Genomic DNA, 21,886 nt, shown 5'->3' on the forward strand with positions numbered 1-21,886 from the left:
GCGCAGGCGCGGCGCGTGTCACCATCACAAGCCCTCTTCCTTTTTCGCTGTAGCATCATTCGTCCTCCCTCGCTCGGCCGGCGTTCGCCTCTCCGAGACTTCACACACAGGTTACGCGGATTTATTTTTACGTTTTCGGCCTGTGCTTATAAACGTATGACTCGCGTTCGTGAATGAGCCGCGCGAGGAAGCCTAGGAGGACTCTGCGTAAGCGCGACGGATGCGGCCCGAACATATACGCACTATTGGAGAATATTTCCTGGTAGCAGTTTCCTTGAGATTTCCTCTCTTTCCTCTCTTCGTCTTTCCCCACATATTGGCGACAATGGCGCGTTGCGGCATCTTTCGTGCCTTTCTCTACACTTCTGTGTGCAAGATTGCATTAATCTCTCCGCATCATTCGGAAACATCTACCTCGTGCGCGGGGCGGGTTCTTCATTCGATACTGGGCGCAGACACCTCGTAAAAGTGAGGCTTTCGTTGCGGTCAAAAAAGGGTTTTCTGATACAACAAATGCGCTCAAGCCCCGGACGTTTCGAACAGCTAAGGAAGGCGGCGCGTGGCGATAACAATATACCGTATTTTTGCGATTCTAAGCAGCCCTCGATTCTAAGCACCCTCCCCTACTTTCGAGAAAAAAAAAAAAAAATCGAGAAACGTTTGCGTCCGAATGTAAGCACCCCCTCCCCAAAGCAACCATCGCCAGGTGAATTTCACACGCATGTATGCGGGCCCGAGTTGACGTTGTGGCCGAGTAATTTATGACGTTTTCAGTTATAAACAGCTTCAACGAAGCAGAAAACGACCTGTTGGGAAATACTGAGAGCGGCGGCCCGAGCGGCACAACGGACTCGAATGGTAGAGTGAGTGTAAATATGAGACGTAAGCGGCGGGTTCACTGTTTTCTTTTTAGTGTTTGCGAAATAAAACATTATTCCTTGCGCCCGTCTCGTCGATACACGGCCGCGAAAAAATGTGACGAGGTGGATGTAATTTAGGTTTTCGAATCTAAGCACCCCCCTCACTTTCGGCATCGAGATTGTGGAAAAAAGGGGGTGCCTAGACTCGAGTAAATACTAAATTAAAATGCGCACTCCCTCCCCCCCCTCCCCCCCCCCCCACTTCGTTTTCTTTTTTCTTTTTTTTTTTTTTTTTGTAGCTGCCACGTCTCGGCGGGGGCACGTGCGCCGTGCTTGCCACGGCCAAATCGGATTGCTCGGCTCCATGTGTCACGTCCTCAATGTTTCCTGCCGCGCACACGGCGCTCGTCATCTAAACCGTGTACGCCAGAACGAACGGAAACTCATCAGTGCCTGCGTACAGTGCCCGTCGCTCAGGGTTGGGAACCGCAGAAGCAGCGTTAAGTAATATTCTGACATGCAGCGCGTGAACCAGTTTATCGGCAACGTCATCAGAAAGATGCCCTACACGAAGGATTTCGTTGGCAAGGTATGCATGGCTCTAACACCGCTTTATTTACAGTGCGTGCTAATGGGCCGACTGGCCAGTAGGACTCTTCACATTTTGAATGCAGCTGTCCAGTTCTGTCTAGGGGGGCGATAACAAACCCGTTTTGCAGCGAAATTGGTTATCCGGTTTTTCGATTCACCAATTATTCGAATTTGAAAGCCGGGTAAGTGGAGTGATCAATTAGAGAACCTTGTTAACCGGTTTTGTACCAGGCTATTCGGATATCCGGATTTCTGTTTTATTTACGAAAAATATCTTCGTGAACCCGGGCAGGTTTTTTGGCGTCTATTTTATGGGGTCACCGTTCCGCCATCGCTTTTTTGAAGCCGGTTTATTTTACGTGGCTGCTACATTGAAGAATATATTTCACACCCAACCGTTCGAATATTCAAATTAATATCCGGTAACCGGCTGTTGAAAACGGATCTACTGATTATCTGTTGTTGAAAATTCAGCTATTCGGATAACAAGCTTTCAAGGACGGAGTCGCTCCGAGATCGGTTTAACCGGATAACCTGTTTTACGGATATTTGCAAGTACTATTTCGGTCGAGGATATTGATGTCTACATTTAAGTTTATATTTAAGTCTAGAAAAGTTTGAATACGGGCCGGGACTTGCCCGTATTCAAACTGTTGACGCACGCGCAGTCAACCCTCGCGATAACCGATCTTGAAATTAAACGTACATTCGTAAATAACCGAGTTTATCGATGCTTAACATCAAAGCAACGAAGTATTTTTTGTAACGAACCATTCGAATGTAAAAGAATGTTAAGAATGAACCAGAGGTATCTAACTTCTAAGACGAGGGAAGTCTAACTCTAACTTTTTCTTTTGACGAGGGAAAACTAAATGTGACTGCCACCTTTCAATGTTGAGGCTTGAAGATGCGGTTAAGCCTTCCCAAAGTAAAGTACATGCATTTATGTTTTATCTTCTTGGGAATCAGTTGCCATCGTTAAAGCCGAGGGGTGGGGAAGACTCTTGCTGTTGAAGTTTCCCTTTTTTCGTGTGTGGTGGGGGGACAGGGGTAACTTCGGCCATTGCTTCAAGTTGCGTGTCTCGAGTGTTGATAGATTCAATGAGTGCTGCAGGGGCTCTAGGTGGCTGCTAGTGTGGCTCAGAACGCTCCGAGTGCTTGGGTAATTCGTTCGTCAATAAGGGGAATGAGGTGTTCTGTGGCATTTTCATACAAAGCGTCTATAGGCGACTCAGGGGGTGTGCGTGAGCAGAGGCCGTGGGCTGCGTCTTCAAGGGCGTTGATGCGTTTGCTACCTTAGCAAAATTCATCCCAGCGTGATCCTAGCTTTAAGTGTTCGCGGTGCCTTCGACATCGTCACCCATGAAGCCACCCTCAATGGCCTGAACACCACACGCTGCAGTCAACGAACCTTCGACTATGCGCGGGCGTTTCTAGCCGAACGAACGGCCACAATCCGACTCGGATCACTGACCTCCAAGGCATTCTCTACACCCACCAAGAAAACCCCCCAAGGTTCGGTTATCTCCCCCCTATTATTCAATATTGCCATTTTAGATCTGCCTAAGCAGTTTTCGGGAATCAGTAACATTCATTATGCTCTCTACGCGGATGATCTTACCTTCTAGATCACCAAAGGATCATCCGGCTCCCAAACATACGCTTTACAACAAGGGGTGGGCACCGTCCTCAACTACCTCGCACAACGCGTTCTCACCTGTCAGCCCTCAAAATCGGCCCTTCTTGTTCTTCGTGCAAGACTCCCTTGCATGACCCCCAGGCCCGACATTAGACCCTCAGGTCATGATCGACCGGGAACCCATCCCACAAGCGAAGATCCTGCGAATCCTGGGAGAAAGCTTCCACGCAGATGGATCTGGAGCAGCACTCCAACCCCAACTACACCCCACCATATCACAGCTCGTCCACCTCATCCGCCGTATATGCATGCACAAACACGGTCTTAAAGAACAAGACAACTTTTGCAAGCATTGCTACTCAGCAGACTTACGTTCGGCACTCCCTACGTCCAACTCCGAAGAACACTCGAAGTTAGGTTCTCTCATCCTTCGAGCCTACAAGATAGCCCTAGGACTACCGTCTTTCACTCCCACCAATTACCTACTTCAACTTGGCCTACATAATTTGCTCTCAGAACTCATGAAAGCTCAAAGAACCAGACAACTATATCGCTTTACGCTCACATATATACGCTGCACAGTTCTCCAGAATTTAGGCCGGCCGGATCTCCATTAAGCATTACAGCCAATGCCACCTCACATACGGGTCAGCATCGGAGCCACCCCAATCACAAGGCATATGCATCCCGAGTACAACAAAGGACGTCGCAACGCTCGCGTTCGTTACCTAGACAGGAAATACTCTTAAGCCAACGACACCCGCTACACCGATATCGCTCACTCACCTCCCCATACAACCCTAGCGATCACCGACACCAGCGGCACTATCTACACCGCAGCCACATACCGCAACATCTCAATCTGCCACGGAAGCAATAGCCCTCACAGCGCATACAGCAACGTCCGACTACCTCACGGTTATCACCGACTCACAGCAAGCCTGTCGTAGATAACTCCTCGAAAGAATTCCCCGACCTGCCCTCAAGCGTCTGCAAGTCCTAGCATCCCCTCCTAACAGCACCATCGTCTGCACATCAGGTCACGCCTCCCTCCCCGGGCCCACGCTGCGATCCGCGAACTCCCCTACGGGGACCTGCAGGACCAGCAAAACCTGACCCAGCGGGCCGCCCTTGGGCAGCTCGGATTCGGCGGTGCGAGATTCCATCGTCGCCCGGGCTGCCAAAGTCACCGGGGACGTTCCTCCCTCGGTCAACACCCTTCCCCCGAATTAGCCCTTGCGGCAATAAAAGTTTTGTCTCTCTCTCTCTAAGGCGGCCACCCATCTTCTCTAAATTCTAAAATACACTTCTATTTCTCCTCCTCCTCATCTGGTGCCGATCGCATTCGGCGAGCCAGGCCAGGACGACAGGTATATCGCCATCTCTCAACGCGCATCAGAAAAGCCGAGTGCTGTGACGGAATACTTTTTGAAATGTTGATGGAGTTTTGACTCTGTCCTCAAAAAGCCTACAAAACAAGACTATGTAGCGCCTTTAAAAAATCAAACCCAGCTTGCCAACAGTACAAGCCTGATGTCCCAGCAGAGCTATGTTCGTCTCAGTAAGCCAAACTCGACGAGCGCCATAGAAGTCACGGAGAACCATTTACCCTGTGTATATATATGGCACTCGTCAGCAGAAGACAAAATAAACGCAAAGTAAAGTATGTAAGTGCTTTATTTGTACAGTACCCTCTTCAGTCTTCGTATACTTCGTTGTCTGCCACCGCAAAGTCTTCGTCGAGCGCTCCCTCGCCGTTGAAGACCTGCACTATACTTCTCGTTCTGGGCGACTGCAGTCTCGCCTAGTGGCGCGGCGCGCTTCCTGATAAGCCGCCTCTTCTTTTAGCGTCCGTATCTTCTTTGGTAGCCCCATATCTCTTGTGCGCGGCGGAGACGGAGAGTTCTGCCCCCGCCGCCGCGGCGGGTCCGAGTTTTATGAGCGCAGGTGGTTGCCCCAAGCAACACGCAGCGAGTGACGTCAGGAGCAGATGACAGTGTCAACGACGCTGTTTGCTCAAACGCTGACTGGCCCGTGTGCGTGGTATTTTAACAGCGAAGCTGTTTAGCAAATCGTAACTTTTCGTGTCGGCAGTTAGAAGTGCCAAGAAATTGCCGAGCGCGCGCAAGTGTGCGCGAGCTTCGCGGCGCCCGTCCAGCATACAACAAATCAAGAAAATGCCTAGCGCTCGTGCGTGCGTGCATCGCGCCGACCACCCAGCGTCCCTTGCGCACGCTTGCCAATCCTAGCATACGCACTTAGGGAGATTGGACAAGACTGCGGCGGCCGCCCGCCAGTTAAAAAAGTAAGAAAATGCCAAGCGCTCGCGTGTGCGTGCCTCCCCGGATGACGTTACCATCAGGGGAGGCATAGGCGTGCGCAGAGTTCTCGATTAGGGGGGGCAAAGTCTTACCGCTGCCCCCCCCCCTTACAGCAACTCCCGACCTCTTCCCACTGAAGGCCTAGCGGTCCAAACGAAGTGCGGAGAGGGATGGTTATAAAATTTTTATTTCAATGCGATGGAATTGCAACGCATACAAAATATTTCTAAGCAGAAATTTTTACTTTAATGTATTACATTGGCAAAATATGGGCCAATTTGACGCCCCCCTTCAGATGATTAGGGGGGGCGGCCGCCCCCTCTGCCCCCCCTGTGCGCACGCCTATGAGGGGAGGCACGCACAAGCGAGCGCTTGGCATTTTCTTACTTTTTTCTTAGTCAAGACAAGCACACCCACTTAGGGAGACTGACCAAGATTCGCAAAAAAAGAAAAAAAACTTCAGAGTTCGCCGTAATCGTGCTAACACTTGCTCGGAACGAGAAGGACACGTCATAGCGTACGCCCCTCCAAAATGATGTCCAACGATTATCGATTCCAAAATAAATGAAGGAAGCTCACACTTATGGAGTAAAGGTCGTTGCGGCAGCGAAGAAGCAAATCGGCGGCAATCGTAAACTTAAACCTTTGTGATGGTCGTGGAAGTTGCGTACAGCTTCGCTACCTTCAAGTCTTACGAGGTAGTGTAAGCCTCCTTCAATTTTTTTTCTTTTCTTTTAGCGAGCCCCTCACGTGGCGCAAGCCCACACGCAAGCCTGGACGATTCCGGGCGCTCCTCACGAGACGCACGCTCGCGTGCGTCCTCTGTTTGAGCCCATATTCGCCCTCTGCTCGCGTGTGTTCGGTAGTTTCTTTGTAGTTTTCTGTTTATGGACGGCGCAACCAAGAGTTTAAACATCTATGCTGTTAAAAGTGTCTTTCCCATCTAAATGGCATTTGAGGTTACGAAAACAAGGCAGCACCGCAGTGACAAACTGCAAGCAAAGGTTACCTTGTACGTAGTAATGAATGATTACAATGAAAGTAATCAATGGGTGTCATTTCTTCGCTGAAAAAAGACTGTTGTTCCGAACTCCTGCAGTGGCTTAAACACAGCGAAAAGCCCCGGTATTGTTTTTTCTTTGATGGTAAAAGCACAAACCACCACTCTACACGTAGGCGCCATGCCATGCAACCACACTAAAGCTTTTGTTGCCAACGTCACCAACCACCAGGGACACAAAATCACCGTCGTTACGATTCGCCCCAAACAACCCCCCACAGCGGAAGAAGTTGCCGTCGCCCTGGCTTTACAAACCACAGAAGAGTACATCACGATCCTCACAGATCCCCAATCGGCCTGGCGCAACTACCTCACCGGCCGTATCTCTCATCAAGTCCTACAAATGTCACGCCAGAATCCCCATGTGCCCCTCGTACGCATGGTATGGACTGGGTCAGGCCACATGGGATTAGAAGGCAACGGAGTGGCTCATGCCGCGGCCCGCGAACCTGAACTGAGGGCCGTGGCCGACTGCCCTTATGACCCCCTACCCTTAACCCCGCCCCCAACTTCGTCCACTCCTCTCCTCACATACGGCGGTATACAATCCTCACCCCACTATAAGCTACAACGACGGAAATATGCACCTCCTCACCATACTCCATCCAGGACCGGCGCAGTTGCGCTCCGCAATCCACTGACAAACACCTTTTCCCACAATACGCTCTCATGCTATGTTCCCTTCCCAATACCCCCCCCCCCCTTCCCCCACCCCCGGCCCTCCACGTGTTGATATCAGACGGCGTCTATTTCCCACGGAAATATGTCTTTTCAGCAACGCATTTGTGTTTAGAAGTCAAGAAGTCAAGATCGGTGTAAGCTTGGGCTTTGTATGATTGATTGATTGAAAACCCTTTATTAAGACAGGAAGACCAGAGGTCCGAGCGTGGTAAGGGAAGAAAGGAGGGAAATGAAAGCCAATGACTTGTCCACATTGATGTCTCGATGAAGTCCAATAGTTGAGGCAGTCGTAGGCCGGAGTCTTAATTGTGTCCATTGCTAAATAGTCCAAGCACGACAGTTACCGATGGCGCTCTTATACCAGTCGTGCTAGGCCACTCTTTAGAGAACACGCCGCTATTGGTACGAGTAAGGACGTGTCCATTAGAAATGGGTCAGTTGAGGGTTCGGGGCGGTGAAAGTACGGTGGTGATTGAAGGCCGGACATGTCCAGACCAAGTGGCGGAGGTCAGCTGGGAGGCTTTCACAATGAGGACATCGGGGAGGAAGGTGAGGCGTGTACCATCTACGAACTGTTTCCGGTGTGAAGGCAGTGTTTGTTATAAACTTGTGGTGAAGATGACGTCACTACGTGGTAAGGGAGGAAGTTTACTTAGGTAGCCTGTACGAGTAAGGTTTTTGAGATATGGCGTCTATACATTTTGTAGCGATGAATCCGCAACGACGGAGATGGTGTAGACGAACGAGACGGTTCCTCGGCAGATACCAGCGGAGTTTGAGTTAATGTACACTCCTGTGCGGCCCCATGAGCCGCCTGGTTACCAGTTGAGTTCGGCTCGTGGCCAGGTACCCAGTCAAAGCGGTCAGTGATGTGGTTACGTTGAAGAATTTGCACTTGGTAGAGAATTTCATGCACAATGGGGTTAGTGGTGGTATGGGAGCGAAGTGCCTGTATGGCCTCGTAAGAGTCCGTGATAAGTCGAAGCGAAGGTTGGAGAGCCATAGTAGTGTCATACAGGAGGGATGATACAGCGGCGTTCAAAGAGTGCAGTTCTGCTTCAAAACTTGTTAAGGTGCGGTCCATCATGGTGCAATATCCCGACAGAGCAGGAAGTTAGGGGCACGTCCATGCAAGGCCAACACATTGAAGGGTCACGCTGGCATCAGTGTATATATATATCGACTGCGCCGATTGAATCTACAGATTGCGTTGTCTATGCAACTGAGGGTTTCTGCGTCCGATGGGGTGTGAGTGCGGCGCTGTGACGCAGTCCGGTCGTGTCCACACGTGCATGTTGTGGGGATTTTGCGTTCGTCCCATGCAATCAGTGGTAGCCCTTGATGGGTCAGCGGCCACTTGCAGGAGGCCTGTGCTTTGGCCTCTTCGATGATTGCTAAGACAGGTGGAAGGGGTAATGATTGCTCCAAACTGGGGATGGGGGTGTGCCGAAGCAGTCCACTGATCACGCGAAGAGTGGCCCTATGTTACCTGTATGGTCTTCATGTGAGTATGGTCTTCGTGTGAGGTATAAGTTGGGAGTCTAAGAGCGGCTTTGTACGTTTTCCGTACGAGTGCGTCAAGTTTGTTGACTTCCTGCGGCTTGAGGTCGATGAAGGGGGTTCCGTTATAAGTATAAATCGGCTGAGCAGGAGGGCTTGCAAAAGTTTGCGCGTGTCCGTTAGGTCGTGCTTCTGACCGCGAATTTGGCGTATGAGGTGGGTGACCTGAGTGACAGTTTTGTGGATTTGCTGGAGGAGGACTGCTCCTGAGCCGTCGTGATCGAAGGGTACGCCAAGTATTCTGAGGACTGTACCGCACGCATCAACGCACATCTCTTGGGTAGATGAAGCCCGACCTACGCCTGACCTTCATCTGATCCAATTGTGGGCCTTTGCCGTCACGCGGAACTGCCTGCGGCCCGCCAACCGTCATCTGAGAGTGCCAAGATCCACCTTAATCACCTGACAGCCCAAGCGTGACGACATGAACGACGCCTTTCCAGGGCTCGCTGGATGGATTGGTGTGCTTCGCTCGGTCCCTCAACAAACACGGCCTCGATATGGCGCCCGTTTCATGCAATGGAACGAGGCCGCAAGCCGCAGAACCCCTTGGACAATGTTTACCTTGCATCGGGTTTCTCCTTGCAAGAATTTGCGGAGGAAGCAATGAAGGCTTTTTTCCCCAAGTATGACACGCCTCCTCCGACCTTCGGTGGACCTTCACCCCTTCCCCATGAGGCAGGCCGACCCCTTACTATGGAAGAGGCAGCTGGTCTTGTTTCCCCCTTCAGCATGGCGGAACTGTTGGCAGCTATCGACGCAGCAGGAACACATAAGGCACTGGGCCCCGATGGCATACAGTACGAAGTGTATAAGAACTGCACAGAGAAGTCTCTTCAGGTCATACTGACCACTATAAACGAAGAATGGGCCTCGGGATGCGTACCCACTTTCTGGAAGCACGCAGAAATCATAAGCGTCCCGAAAGCAGGAAAACCACCGGATAGGCTCAGCAATCTACGGCCGATTGCTCTGACATGTACCTTATGCAAGCTGGCTGAGCGTATGCTAGCATCAAGTCTCACATGGTGGCTTGAGGGCATGGGTTGGTACCATCCCTCTCAGATCAGCTTTCGGCCCCACATCGGCACAGAGGACGGCCTTGAAGCGTTCTCTACTTCCGTACTCATAGGAGGACGCACTTGTCGTATTCGTTCTATTCTTGCCCTAGTTGTGAAGAAAGCGTACGACAATGTGAGCCACCAAGCAATCCTACAGATACCACGCTGGCTTGAGTGCCCGGCGCCTGAGGTGTCCTTTATAGAGTCGTTTTTAACACACCGCACATTTTCAATTAGAGTTTCAGGACAGGCGGTGGGCTCCTTTTCAACATGCCGCGGGGTACTACAAGGCTCGGTCCTGGTACCCATACTGTTCAACCTTGCCCTTCTCCCGCTCGCTTGGACAGTAGGGGCATTAAAAGATCTAAAATGCCTCATCTATGCGGATGACATTACGCTCTGGTCGACACTTCCAGACATTGCGGATCAAGAACACGCTCTTCAGAGTTCTTTAAATACGGTTGACACGTGGTGAAAATGCGTGGGCCTCATGCTATCCCGAGATAAGACCGTGTTACTTATCGTCGGCAATCGAAGGGCTTGACAAAAACTGCAAAACCGACCCATTTTACTAAATCTTGATGGCGAGCCAGTGACGGAAGTTACTTGTCACCGCATCCTTGGCCTTGTCGTTGCGGCCTCCAGCTCAGCTACGCCATGGCTCCGGGAAGCTCGCCGGCGCGCCCTTCAACTGCTACATTTAGTTCACCGGATTTCCATGAAATCGGGAGGAGATTGCACAGAGATGGCTCGGCTTCTTGTATACGTGCAATCCTGCAGCCACGTATCACATACCAGGCTCAGTTTCAGTACATTACAAGGGCGGAGTGGGATCGTCTAGAGGTCATCAATAGAGAAGCCATGAGGACTATTAGCTGCCTTCCTCGCTTAACCCCCCCACGGCCGCTGGATGAGAGCGCACGCAAGGTCTCTACACTACAGGAAGAAGCTGGCCTTAACACGATAGATGAGTTGGTTCACCAGCGGCGACAGGCACGATCTCTTAAAGCGCCGGTGTACACATCTGTGGCTGCTTTAAGGTGGTATATGGGCCTCCAAACTAACACGCCGCCAGATCCCTCTCCTGAACCCCCTCCTTGGACCCGAATATTAATTACTGACTGCAAGCCTATGGGTCAGTCAAGCCGTGTTGCGCCGCAACTCTCATCCAGTGCTGGCCGTTTTACGTCGACGCCAGTATTTCAGGAAGCCTTATTACCACAGCCGTCGTAAACCCAGCCTTGCAATTTTGCCAAACCTGCCATTACTACGCCCCTCAGAGGCCCCCGTCAACACTTGCTGAGCTCAAAGCGATTTTCGATGCCTTGACGGCTATAGAGCTGCTGAGGCCAGACCAATCACAACCTGTCAACATCTTTACAGATTAAATGCAAGCAGTCCGAGACCTCCGGAAAGTACTTCATCAAGTGCTCATGTCCCAAACCATCCACGGGAAGGCTGCGACTCTTAGTTTCAGAGTGGAGATTACTTGGGCCCAGAGGACGTCGACCCCTGGACAGCAACAGGCGGATGCGGCGACTCATATACCTCCCACGACGCATCCACTGCCCTTTTTTGCAGTCGACGCAATGTCTAAGTTGGCCACCGACAAAGAAGACCTTCGGCGCTCCACACGCGCACTTATTTCACCATGTGGATCAAACCTCCTTGGGGGGCTCACCCGCCGTGAAGAGATGGCGCTACGAAGGATTCGCGTGGGGCTGCTCTTACACCAGCTGTCACCCACACCTGGCCCCCGGATCGACGGGCTCCGTTTGGCCAGACATGTCCATTTTGCACCACGTCGGCATCGACCGCAGACATTCACCATCTTTTGTGGACTTGTCGTGGCCTCCAACGTTCCCGACAGCAAGTACTACATATATGTAGTACCCAGGCCGGCTGCCCGACTACAGACGCTGGCTGTTTGGGCCGTATCACCGGAGCCTTTTAGACTTCCTGAGTGAAAACTTCCTGTTTACGTACATTTAGACACACTCGATTACCCCCACTGTTTTATGCTGCAGAGCAAACTTTCGCAATTAAAAAAAAAACTTGGGGTACAGGTTGGCCAAGAATTGTGACTTGTGAATGCGGGGTTGGAGGCGCCCTCTTGATTGTGCTCGGAGTACGAGGAGTGCCGATTCTGTGAGTTCGCATGTTAAGCATTTGTGTCGAAGGTATGCCATTGTTTCGTCAACCATCGGTTGTAGCATATTGTTTGCTTTTTTTTTTATTGCGCTATTTTGCCACAGGGCATAGGTAACAGGCAAACAATAGACAAAACAGGACAGGGGAACGACAAAGAAGGAAAGCAAAAAAAAAGGAAAGAAAGAAAGACACACAATGTGAGGCGGGCGCACTACAGAAAACTATAGAGTCCAGTTTCGGAAATAAATTCCAACAGTTTCTTGTAAAGTGGGCCGTGCGCCCACCGATGAATATCGGGAGGTCGCCCTGGACGATGTCCTGTGGGCCCCATGTGTCGAGCTCGGGTTGATTGAAGCCCTGGACACGTCCCTAGCAAGTGTTCCAATGTCGCTTCAGCAACAGGGGCAGGGCAGTAGGGGCAGGTCGGGGAGGGATCTGCAAGACTAGAAGTCCACGTTGCTCGCACAGCAGGCGTCAGTGCGACGCCCAGGCGGATTCTTCGAAGCACGACCTCTTCACGACGGGTTAAGCCGCCAGGAAGGTCAGACCCACGCGGAGGGAGAAGGGCACGCGTGGAGCGCCGAAGAATATCTTTCTTGATGAGTAGGGTGTCTTCCAGTGAGAGCTGTAGAAACGGGAGTGGGTACACCACTTGCTGCGGGTGAGCGGCTGAGTCGGCGAGGGCGTGCGTGGTCGTGCTCCAGCGGGTCCAGAGGACGCGAACAGGGCACGGGAATGATTGGAGTATCTGGTGCACCTCGCATGTAATGCCCAGTGTACTGTTGACGCGCCGGAGCTCTCGAGCAGCCTGAGCGGAATCGGTGTATAACACCAAGCGCGGTGGTGGGGCAGCGCCGAGCTCAGAAGCTAAAGCACACAGGCCATCTTGAATGGCAACCAGCTCCGCCAGCAGAGCAGGATTTTATTGTTTGCCGTCGGGGCCTTGAGTCGTCCATATAGTGTTAAGTCATCCGCATAGAAGTCGTGTTTAACACTGGTGATCGCATTTTGTTTTGCTGGAAGGGTGAAGAGGGCAATATTGAACATGGGCGATATTACTGAGCACTGCGGTGTGCCTTTGGCGGATGTTTGGAAAGTTGGCGAGACAAGGTGTCCGATTCTTATGGTGGCTGTTCGATTTCCAAGAAACGCCTTGACGAAGTGGAACGTTTTAGTACCGGCCGGAGATAGCTCGCTCGAGATCTTCAAGAGTTGCTTAATGGGTAACATTGTCAAAGCCTCTTTTTTTACGCTGAATATAGTGGCAGTTTTTCTGTAGTAACAAGAATGTAAAACACATAGCCTGCCACGCGCGTTCACTTCAGTTCAGTTTATTATTCATAACAAAATATACAACGCGTGAAAAACAATATATAGGGGGCTGCTGTGGCGCCAGCAGCCCCTCCCGCTTCGACTTCTGTCAGTGTGCCGGCGGCTAGCGGGGCCTCTCCCATAGAGTTAAGGCCAACCGAGATTCTACATGCATGCTACATTCAGTAAGTCAAAAAATATTTCTACACATGCGTCTTCGCGAGAAAAAAATATGTTTGTGCACAAGAAAAGTTCTACATTTTACTCGCTGGGTAAACATATTAAAGTACCCACAGCTCTTCCTGTATAATGTACTCCTAACCATGGCATAGTTTGTGTCGGCTTGCTTCAACTTTCTTGATGCCAATTTCGATACTAGGCAGTCTTGCGAAAACCGGACATGATTCTTTTTTGGAAGATAAGGATCTTTATCTTCCAAAAAAGAATAAAGAAAAGAAAAAAGGTACGTTCCAAAAGGGGCTATCCCTGCCAAATGAAGATGCCTTGGTCAGATTATATATATGCGCGTTTTAAAATCAACAGGCACGCGCACTGCCAAAGTTGTCGAACCTAAACTTTCAGGTGAAGCCCGTTGCCTGCCCCCGACCCGGTGTTGTGCAATTTGAGCTGCGGCTGGAGAAGGAGCATTGCGATCTGCACGGAAAGCTGCCCCCAGGCATGGCTACCGCCTTGCTAGACCTGTACACCTGGGTAGCCATCGGAACACTGTACGAACAAAACACCCCATTCGTCACCCTGCAAATGAACACCAGGTATTTACTATTCTCAAGGCAGGGGCAACCACATATGGGCGATTTCCGTGAGCGACGCGAGAAGCGTAACCCGAAACATCCATATGTTCACAGCTGGGGCGACAGCGACCAGCTGTCGCCCACACTTCACAATACACCGGCGACGAGCTTCTCGTCTTCCCTCCTACAAGGCTGACCATGTCGCCGCCTAGGAGGGCCTAGGTGCTGCTGTAGGAGGCGACTAAAAAAGCATTAACAATTTTTCTCAGCCGAGTTTCATTGTCTAAACATAATGCATCATATTCGTTTCGCTTAGAAAGGTACCGATTGCGGCGAAATTCACGCTCCCCCCCCCCCTTCTCACACACACACACACACACGCACGCACGCGCGCACCCCCCCCCCCCCCCCACACACACACACACACGAAATTGGCTGGCGATTACGATACTCCCTAATGCGATTTTTCGTGGCACGGCCGCTCGATCTCCCCCTTTCGAACGGCCGTGCTCGTGGGCTCTCTCGACGGCCTCTGCGTCGGCGGCGCGAAGTGCGTCTCAGGAAAGGACCGCAAACTGCGTCTTAAAGGGACCCTGCAACACTCTTCGTGCAGTGCAAGTAAACCTGCGCGACGTTTATATTAGACTTCCAGGAACACCCGAGCGAAATATTACACGTGCACGTGAAGCGGTAAGCGCGCAAATAGCCGTGAAAGACGCAGAAAAACCAACCTCTCTCTCTTCAATTCTCCTCATTATGCACCCCTGGCATGGCCTCTGCGACGTCAATCGGGCCATGGCTGTCCTGGCTGTCCTATTGGCTGTCGCCGGTCAACTTCGTGGCTAAATTCTGGCATTACCTGTGACGATCAGCCGTCGTCGGCGCTGTGTATGAACCTCTTCTATGTCTGAACCTGTCAGCATGCTTTTGGTGTTTCTTTTGTTTTGAGTGCGCGCAGAGTTTGAGTGACGAACTAAATATTCCACTTTCAACGAGCCCACTTGACAACAAACCTTTATTGCCCCCAAAACGCCCTACCAGCCTGAGCGCTTGCTTGCGAGCAGGCCACCATGCCTGCTTTTTTGTGACACCAGACCGGAAATAGACGCGTCCACGTTGCGGGGAAAAGGACGAAACTCCCCGGCCAGTGACATATCGAAGGCCGCCGAACAGAATGCCGCGCGCCGCCCCCCTTTCCGGGAGAGAGCGCGCAGATTTCGTCGCGTTGTCCGCGGTTGAGTTGAGAGGGAACATTTATGCGCGATTTTTCATCGCGCGTAGTTTCGGTGATGGTGAACGGATTTTCATCATTCTTGCAGGAGGAGATTTCTGGGGCAATAGACTTTACCCCAAAATACATTCCGAGTAGTCGATGGTAAGTGTTGCAGGGTCCCTTTAAGCGAACGCACATCATAGTCACGCGCACGCCCCCCTCACGTTTTCGCCAAGCATCGCGCCGTACAGCACCTCTTGCAGGCACAGCATACTGCCCCCTCCCCTCCCCCACCGCGCACTTTCGGAGAGTGCTGGCTCGCGCTGCCACGGTGAACCGCCCTCCCCTCTCAATTTCGCGCCACTCTCCTCCTTTGCTTTCTTTCACGGTTCGCTTTTTCTTTCACTCGTTGGTCCAGCCATCGTTTGCGCGGTCACGCCAACGGCAACATGGCTCAGCCAACGAACGGGCGACAAAGGGCTGTGCCCTGAAAGAGTGTCTCGCATACGGCACCGCATCCGTCGCGCACATGTTCTTTCCCGGTGGCCTAGCAAACGGCGGTGCTGGGTACACATTCTGCACAGACAAATGATGAAGTCCGAAAAACCATTCAGGATTTTTCAGTCACACCACCGACGCCGGCAAAATTTTCTGCGACATGAGCTCCTTAACGCTTACGCATGAATACCCCCCATATATAAGCGCATGTTTAACGCCCCAATAGCTGCACAGCAAAATTGGTCCACCCACAGATCATACAGCGGGTGGTATTCTGGTGCCCAGACGCAATACCACGTCTGAAAGCAGGCCGTGTAGTAGTCATAACCACCAAGTGCGACAGCGCTGCCGTGCCCGTGCACAAGCGTGACACGGTCTGCTGTTTCTGTGCCTCCACTCTTCTGCATGCATCGGAGCCGCTCAAGCACTCGTCTCTCTAACGGCCTTTCTCTATCGGGAATATGGCGCGCGGATGGATGATATACGAGTTAAACGCCATTGTAATAAAGAACCAACTTAGTGGCTCGACGAATGTCTGTATACCTGGCCTAAAACAAATCATTCAAATTATACCGTAATAGCGCATTTCTTGCATCTGTCGCCCCATATAAACTACTGACGGCATTAGTGTGGTCTTCATAGTTTTCTGGAAAATCTGTGCTAGTAACGCATTGTGCATGTATCGCTACGCTCCCAGGTGTGTTAATATAGAATGAAATGTCCATTCCAGGTATCTAGCCCCGGCTAAGAATGGAGACACCATCTTGCTGGATGCCCGCGTCACCCACGCCGGCAAAACAACTGTTCTTGCTGAAATGGACATCCTTGACAAAGCCACTAAAAGATGTGTAGTTCAGGGAATGCAAACACTTTTCATTCTGCAGATATGAGTGCTTCCTCAGTGTTACACATACCCCGGCCGGGCTAGCACGGCGGCCGCTCTAACCCGGCCGTGCACATACATACTTCCTTATTCGTGGACTCATCAGTTACTTTTTCTTCTCCGCTTCTAAAAATGTATAAACTCTTATTTTATATTAGGCACCATGCTTGAAAGTGTGTATTTGCCAGAGAAGTTAATTATTTCGATACATTATATTGCCAGATTGGAAGCTTGACAATATAATGCATTAGAGGAAACAGCCAAACCCAATGAGCCACCCTACTATTTTTGTGCACATCGTTTGGATTCCTGCGATTGGGTGCCTCACTGTCAAAAAAATCCCGGACGACCCCCACTATTGTGAAACCTGGGAAGGGGCGAAGCATGCAGTGTGTGAGTATATTCTTGGTGCCTTAGCATTTTTGCCAACGGAGAAATCTGTTGGGAGGTAGAGGTATACAGCTTTGCTGTAAAAGTCTCTTAAGAGTCTTTGAAGCACCAAGCTATATAGCGTGAGGCGTAAACGAGTGTCCCGGTGTTTTTTTTTTAGTACGCGTTACGAAGTGCTCCAGCACGAGGCATAAACGAGTGTCTACGTTCTAGTGCGTGGAGTAAACGAGTGTCCCGGTGTTTTAGTACCGTGTCTACATGAGACGAATGATGGGAGACGCCAACAGCCTCAGCCCCAAGGGGCTTCACCCCTAAAATCGTCGGACACTTGTGCCTGTTTACGAGCTTTGAATGCGAAAGACTGGTGATTGTCAAAGACTTTTTTACTGCTACTACATGTTGTTGTTTGGTTGGTTGGAGCCATAACAAGAACGGCACGTACCCGCTCTGTGGGATTTGCCAAGTCTGATTGTGGTTTCATTGTTAAAGAAGCTTACGAATTCAAACTAAGGGAAAATAGAAGTGGGATAGTAGTGGGTAAAGTGATGCGAACAATTTGAGAACCAAAAAAAACAAGAAATTCAATAATGCTGTAACAACAGGTATTAAAAAATTGGTTCATGCGATTGGCTAACAAGGCAAGCGACCTGATTTGGCAATAAAAGAGTGAAGAGCGTGACAAACATCCCCGTTGCACCAACCAAGCCCCGCTGCCCCAGATGACAATAAATTAGGCACGGACAAGGCAGGGCCGTACCCAGAAAATTTTTTCGGGGGGGGTTATGAATTTTGGGAAGGCGGTAGTTTTGCTGAAAGCAACAGTAAGTATTGTTTACGTGCTGCCTGGGAAAGATTTCGGGAGGGGTTTGAACCCCCAAACCCCCCCCTCTGGGTACGGCCCTGGGACAAGGCGAGACCCAGGTGCCGCGGCCTGCAGGTAACGATTTCAGAGGGAGAACCGCCGGCAAGACAACAGGAAATGCTCAATTGTTTTTTCCTCTTGACAGAAGCTGCACATGGCCGATGGCGCAATGTGTGCACGGTGTAGATAAAAATTCAAATTAGGCACTCGGCAGCGAAAGCAAGTCAGTGTAACCTCGTGCAGTCGAGACTGTGCATTCACACTTCCAAGAGTACCGGAGATGCTCATTGTCAGGGCAGCCAGCGATACTGTCTGGTGGGAAGCCGTCCAGCAAACTGTACTTTCGAAACCCAGTTGCAACAACGTAGGCTATCGTGGGCACAGTATCAGCCAGATGACCATTCAGTGCCAGGTAATCAGCGGTTTCGTTAAGTTCAATACCTGTGTGCCCTGGGACCCAGACCAGACGGATTTCCCTGACATGTGCCGGTATAAGCATCGACAGCGATCGATGAAGTGGAGTAACGGTTGGAGAAAATAAAGCGGAGCAGACCGAAAAAGAATTCGTCACAATGATCATCTGGTAATGCTCTTTGCTGAGCTTTTGAAAAGCGAGCTCGATTCCCAAAAATTGTGCCAAATACATTGATGTGAAATTTTTTTGTTTGTCTTTTGGCACGAACTGCTTCGACAGGCAAATCAGCCACACTTCACATGACAGCTTCCCCAGAATCAGAGCTCTCTGTAACACAAGTTCTACTCGTGCAGTCACGCTCACCTGTGACGCAGCACGCACTTGGCTGGCTAACTGTTGTTCTTACGTACTCTAGCAGGGTGCCGAGCTTGTGCAGTGGTAACTCACTAGGCTCCTGCTCTGAAAACCCAGGTTCAAATTCTGCACGAACCCAAATGTGTTTTTTTTTTTTTTTTTCTCTTACCCTGTCGAAGACTGGCAATAAAGAAAAAAAGAATTCAGAATGGAGCAATCGGTTAGACGCCGGCTTCATAACGCGAGGGTCCCATGTTCGATTCCAGCCACAGGAAACATTTTTTCTTTTCCACGATCATTAATCATCATCGTCAGAGAAAGTAAGCTTTCCTGCAGGGCGCATTGGCGGCATTGGCCTACAATGGCATCAGTGAGTGCACGAATTACAGGTTACACGAGCAGTGTCTGATCGGCATCGCTGTGCCACATATAGGAAGGCCGATAATTACCCACGAGCACATTTTGAGTCTGTTGGTAGCCTCAGTTCTGACCCCTATTGGATTGAAGCACTTAGATATTGCTGCGAACTATACCCTCAGGTTTGTTTATTCGTGTGTTATGTTGCAAGCGCCTGGCCATGCCCAGATTTCTTATCTTAGAAGTGAGGCACGCGCGTTTTCGTCGCTCTTTTGCATGCCGTGCAGGATATCTTTTTGGATGGGAAAGGTGTATCACCTGTCATCAGTAGATAGAAGGTTCGCCTTTGATCGCCAATGACCGATGTGATTCGATGGTTCTCAAAGGATTAACGCCGAAGGATAAATGCTCGCAAAGCAAACGCCACGGCATTCGATTCGCCGATGCCAGTCTGCGCACGTCACTTCGTTCACTGCTCCGAATTCTCTATTTGTGTATCCTTTGAGTTTCAGCAGTAAAGTTTTAGAGTAAAAGTCTGAAACTCACTCCAATAAACTTTGTTCCTTGAAGAAAACCTGTATCGTCTTTGCTACGTGACAATATGCTAGAGTCAACATACCAACCACCTACCACCTGTTTCTGGTACCTCTCACTGTTACGTCACTGCTGCATCAGCATCACAAAACATGCGATGCAGCGGGAGAATTGAACTTCGTCGTTAACTGGTAGATATTTCACTCAATACAGCATTGTTTACTGCCTTAGAAGCAGTTACAAAACAACTTATCTCCCGATTAAAACAAAGCTGTATGTTGTCTTCGCAGCACTTACTAATAGAAATGCATTCTGGGGTAATGTCTATTGTCCCAGCAATCTCATCCCACAAGGATTATGAACATCTATCTCTTCAGTATCACCGGAGCTACTTAAATTACGCATAATCGTTCCGTCTCAACTCTGCCTTGGACTACACAATGAATGCTAGGCGCTCTCTCCCGGAGACAGGGGCGGCTCGTGACATTCTTTTCGGCGGCCTTCAATATATCATAGGCAGGCGAGTTTTCTTTTCTTCGCAACGTGGAGCAGTCTATTTTCAGCTAGGTGCGATGCAAAACAGGCATTGGTGGCTGCTCGAAGGCGTGCGCTGAAGCTAGTAGGGTGTTTTTAAAGCAATAAAAGGTTGTTATCGAGTGATCTCTCTGAGTTCTCTGAGTAATTTCTCAGTGAATAAAGCATCGTTTGCTGCCAGACAAGCACTGGGGCACTATAAAACACCTAATCTTTCGAATCAAAAATTAAAAAAATCAAACAAACTTGTATTTTGTCTTCACGATGCTTTAAAAAGCATGTCATAAAGAGGCCAGCACAAGCTGGGGCCCTACTTCCAATTTTAATCGATCATCGCCATCTTCCCGAGTGCCTATAACTATTAGCTTTCACTTTCATCACAAAAATTGGAAGCCAATTGGAAAAAGGCTGTTGGCGCCTTGCAAGTTAGTAGACCCCACGCAAAATTGATCATCAACCCCCCCCCTCTGCCACCTCTGGCAAAGCTTTCCCTGGAAGTACTGCAGCCTGGAGGCTGGTGCAGAAATTACATGCACAATTAACACCAAAGTCGAATGGCCATCTTGTTTCAAGCAGACTGCACTACATACTCTCCGATTTTTTCCACTGACTGCGTATATATGCGCAAGTGATAAGCAGCTATGGTAGAGTTTCGCTTCCCACCGCATGCGCCTGTCGACTGCACTTGTACGCAAGGCAGAACATTTCAATGAAACCGAAATGGAAACAAAGCTTAGCAGATGTTCCGAGGCATGCTAATTTTTGTTTGATAGCTGAGGTTTGAGTCTTTTAAAATGCGCATGACCAGCAATAGTTCCAACATACATTTATTTTAGATTTACATGTCCCTGCTGCCTCAGCGTTTGTTTCACAAAGACGCTTAAGCAAGATCCACCAATATCGTCCTTCACCTTTCGAGAATCATTATGTTACAAAATTTGGATCAGGAAAGTGTATGGGGTGGCTATACCCAATTCCATCCTTTTGGCATTTTGCGTGTTAATAAGCAACCATGGCTACTGTGAGTTCTATACAGATAAACCTGGATGTAAAAAAGTTGAAAAAAGTTCGCAATTTTTCGTTACATGCAGGTTTTGAGTAAAGGCTCGCCTGAATGAAGCAGAAACGAAGCCAAAATGCTAGAAATCAGTGAAAGTGAACTCACCCTTTATGGACCTATTTCACAGCTAAAAACTGCGCGAGTTGCGCCTGCTGCTGTTGCACTAGCTTAGGCGCTACATGGGGCTCCAAAGAAGCAAAGTAACTCACCCCCACAACAACAAACGTAACTTAAGCATCACTTCTGCCTTTTGACACTTTTTCGCACATTAATGCGTTTGAACAACTACACTTACACTGAAAGAGTGCGTTTTTGCGAACTTGATGCTCTTTACCGCACTCAACATTGTTGAGATGGACCAAGCTGTACGAAGCCGCGGCATTCTCCTTTCTCGCCGGCAGAGACAGCATTTAAATTTGTGAGCTTGCCTTGAAAAAGCCCAACTTTTCGTTTTCTGGCAGCAGAAGTCATCACCGACACACCGGTACCACTGATAGCAGTGGAGATGCACGACTACTTCATTTCTTCGGCCGATTTGTGAATAAAAGTGGCAAAAACAGTGGATGATGAGCTTGCTAACTTCGTTATATCAAGGTTAACTGCCGCGATGTTTCGTTACAGAGGTCGCAAGGGCTTCAATGGGGTTGGCAATGGGGAACTTAAAAACTTCGTTAAATCCAGGATTTCGTTACATAGAGGTTCATTACATCCAGGTTTCACTGTATTTGTAGTCACAACACCGTCACTTTCTGCTATAGGTTGACTAGCATTTTTTGCTTTCATGTCCCCTTAACCATTT

At 49.9% G+C, this 21,886-nt stretch overlaps 1 protein-coding gene across 1 annotated transcript; it reads left to right on the top strand.

Annotated features, from left to right (window-relative positions):
* The first annotated feature begins 1,160 nt into the window (after nt 1-1,160).
* On the top strand, nt 1,161-17,364 carry LOC144167580 (acyl-coenzyme A thioesterase 13-like). Its single transcript, XM_077696801.1, has 3 exons — nt 1,161-1,449; nt 13,818-14,008; nt 16,429-17,364. The coding sequence occupies exons 1-3, from the start codon at nt 1,378-1,380 to the stop codon at nt 16,586-16,588; spliced, it is 423 nt and encodes a 140-aa protein (XP_077552927.1). The 5' UTR covers nt 1,161-1,377; the 3' UTR covers nt 16,589-17,364.
* Nucleotides 17,365-21,886: the final 4,522 nt, after the last annotated feature.

Source organism: Haemaphysalis longicornis, unplaced genomic scaffold, assembly GCF_048455015.1.
Source record: "Haemaphysalis longicornis isolate Haplotype H1 unplaced genomic scaffold, Haemaphysalis longicornis Haplotype H1 scaffold_2, whole genome shotgun sequence".
NCBI lineage: Eukaryota > Metazoa > Arthropoda > Arachnida > Ixodida > Ixodidae > Haemaphysalis > Haemaphysalis longicornis.

Bases quoted from the DNA above. Each gene is read 5' to 3' on its own strand.
- LOC144167580 (XM_077696801.1), top strand. From the start codon at position 1,378: ATGCAGCGCGTGAACCAGTTTATCGGCAACGTCATCAGAAAGATGCCC. The intron at 1,450-13,817 runs GTATGCATGGCT...CTAAACTTTCAG, and splicing joins CGAAGGATTTCGTTGGCAAG to GTGAAGCCCGTTGCCTGCCC. The intron at 14,009-16,428 runs GTATTTACTATT...TGTCCATTCCAG, and splicing joins ACCCTGCAAATGAACACCAG to GTATCTAGCCCCGGCTAAGA.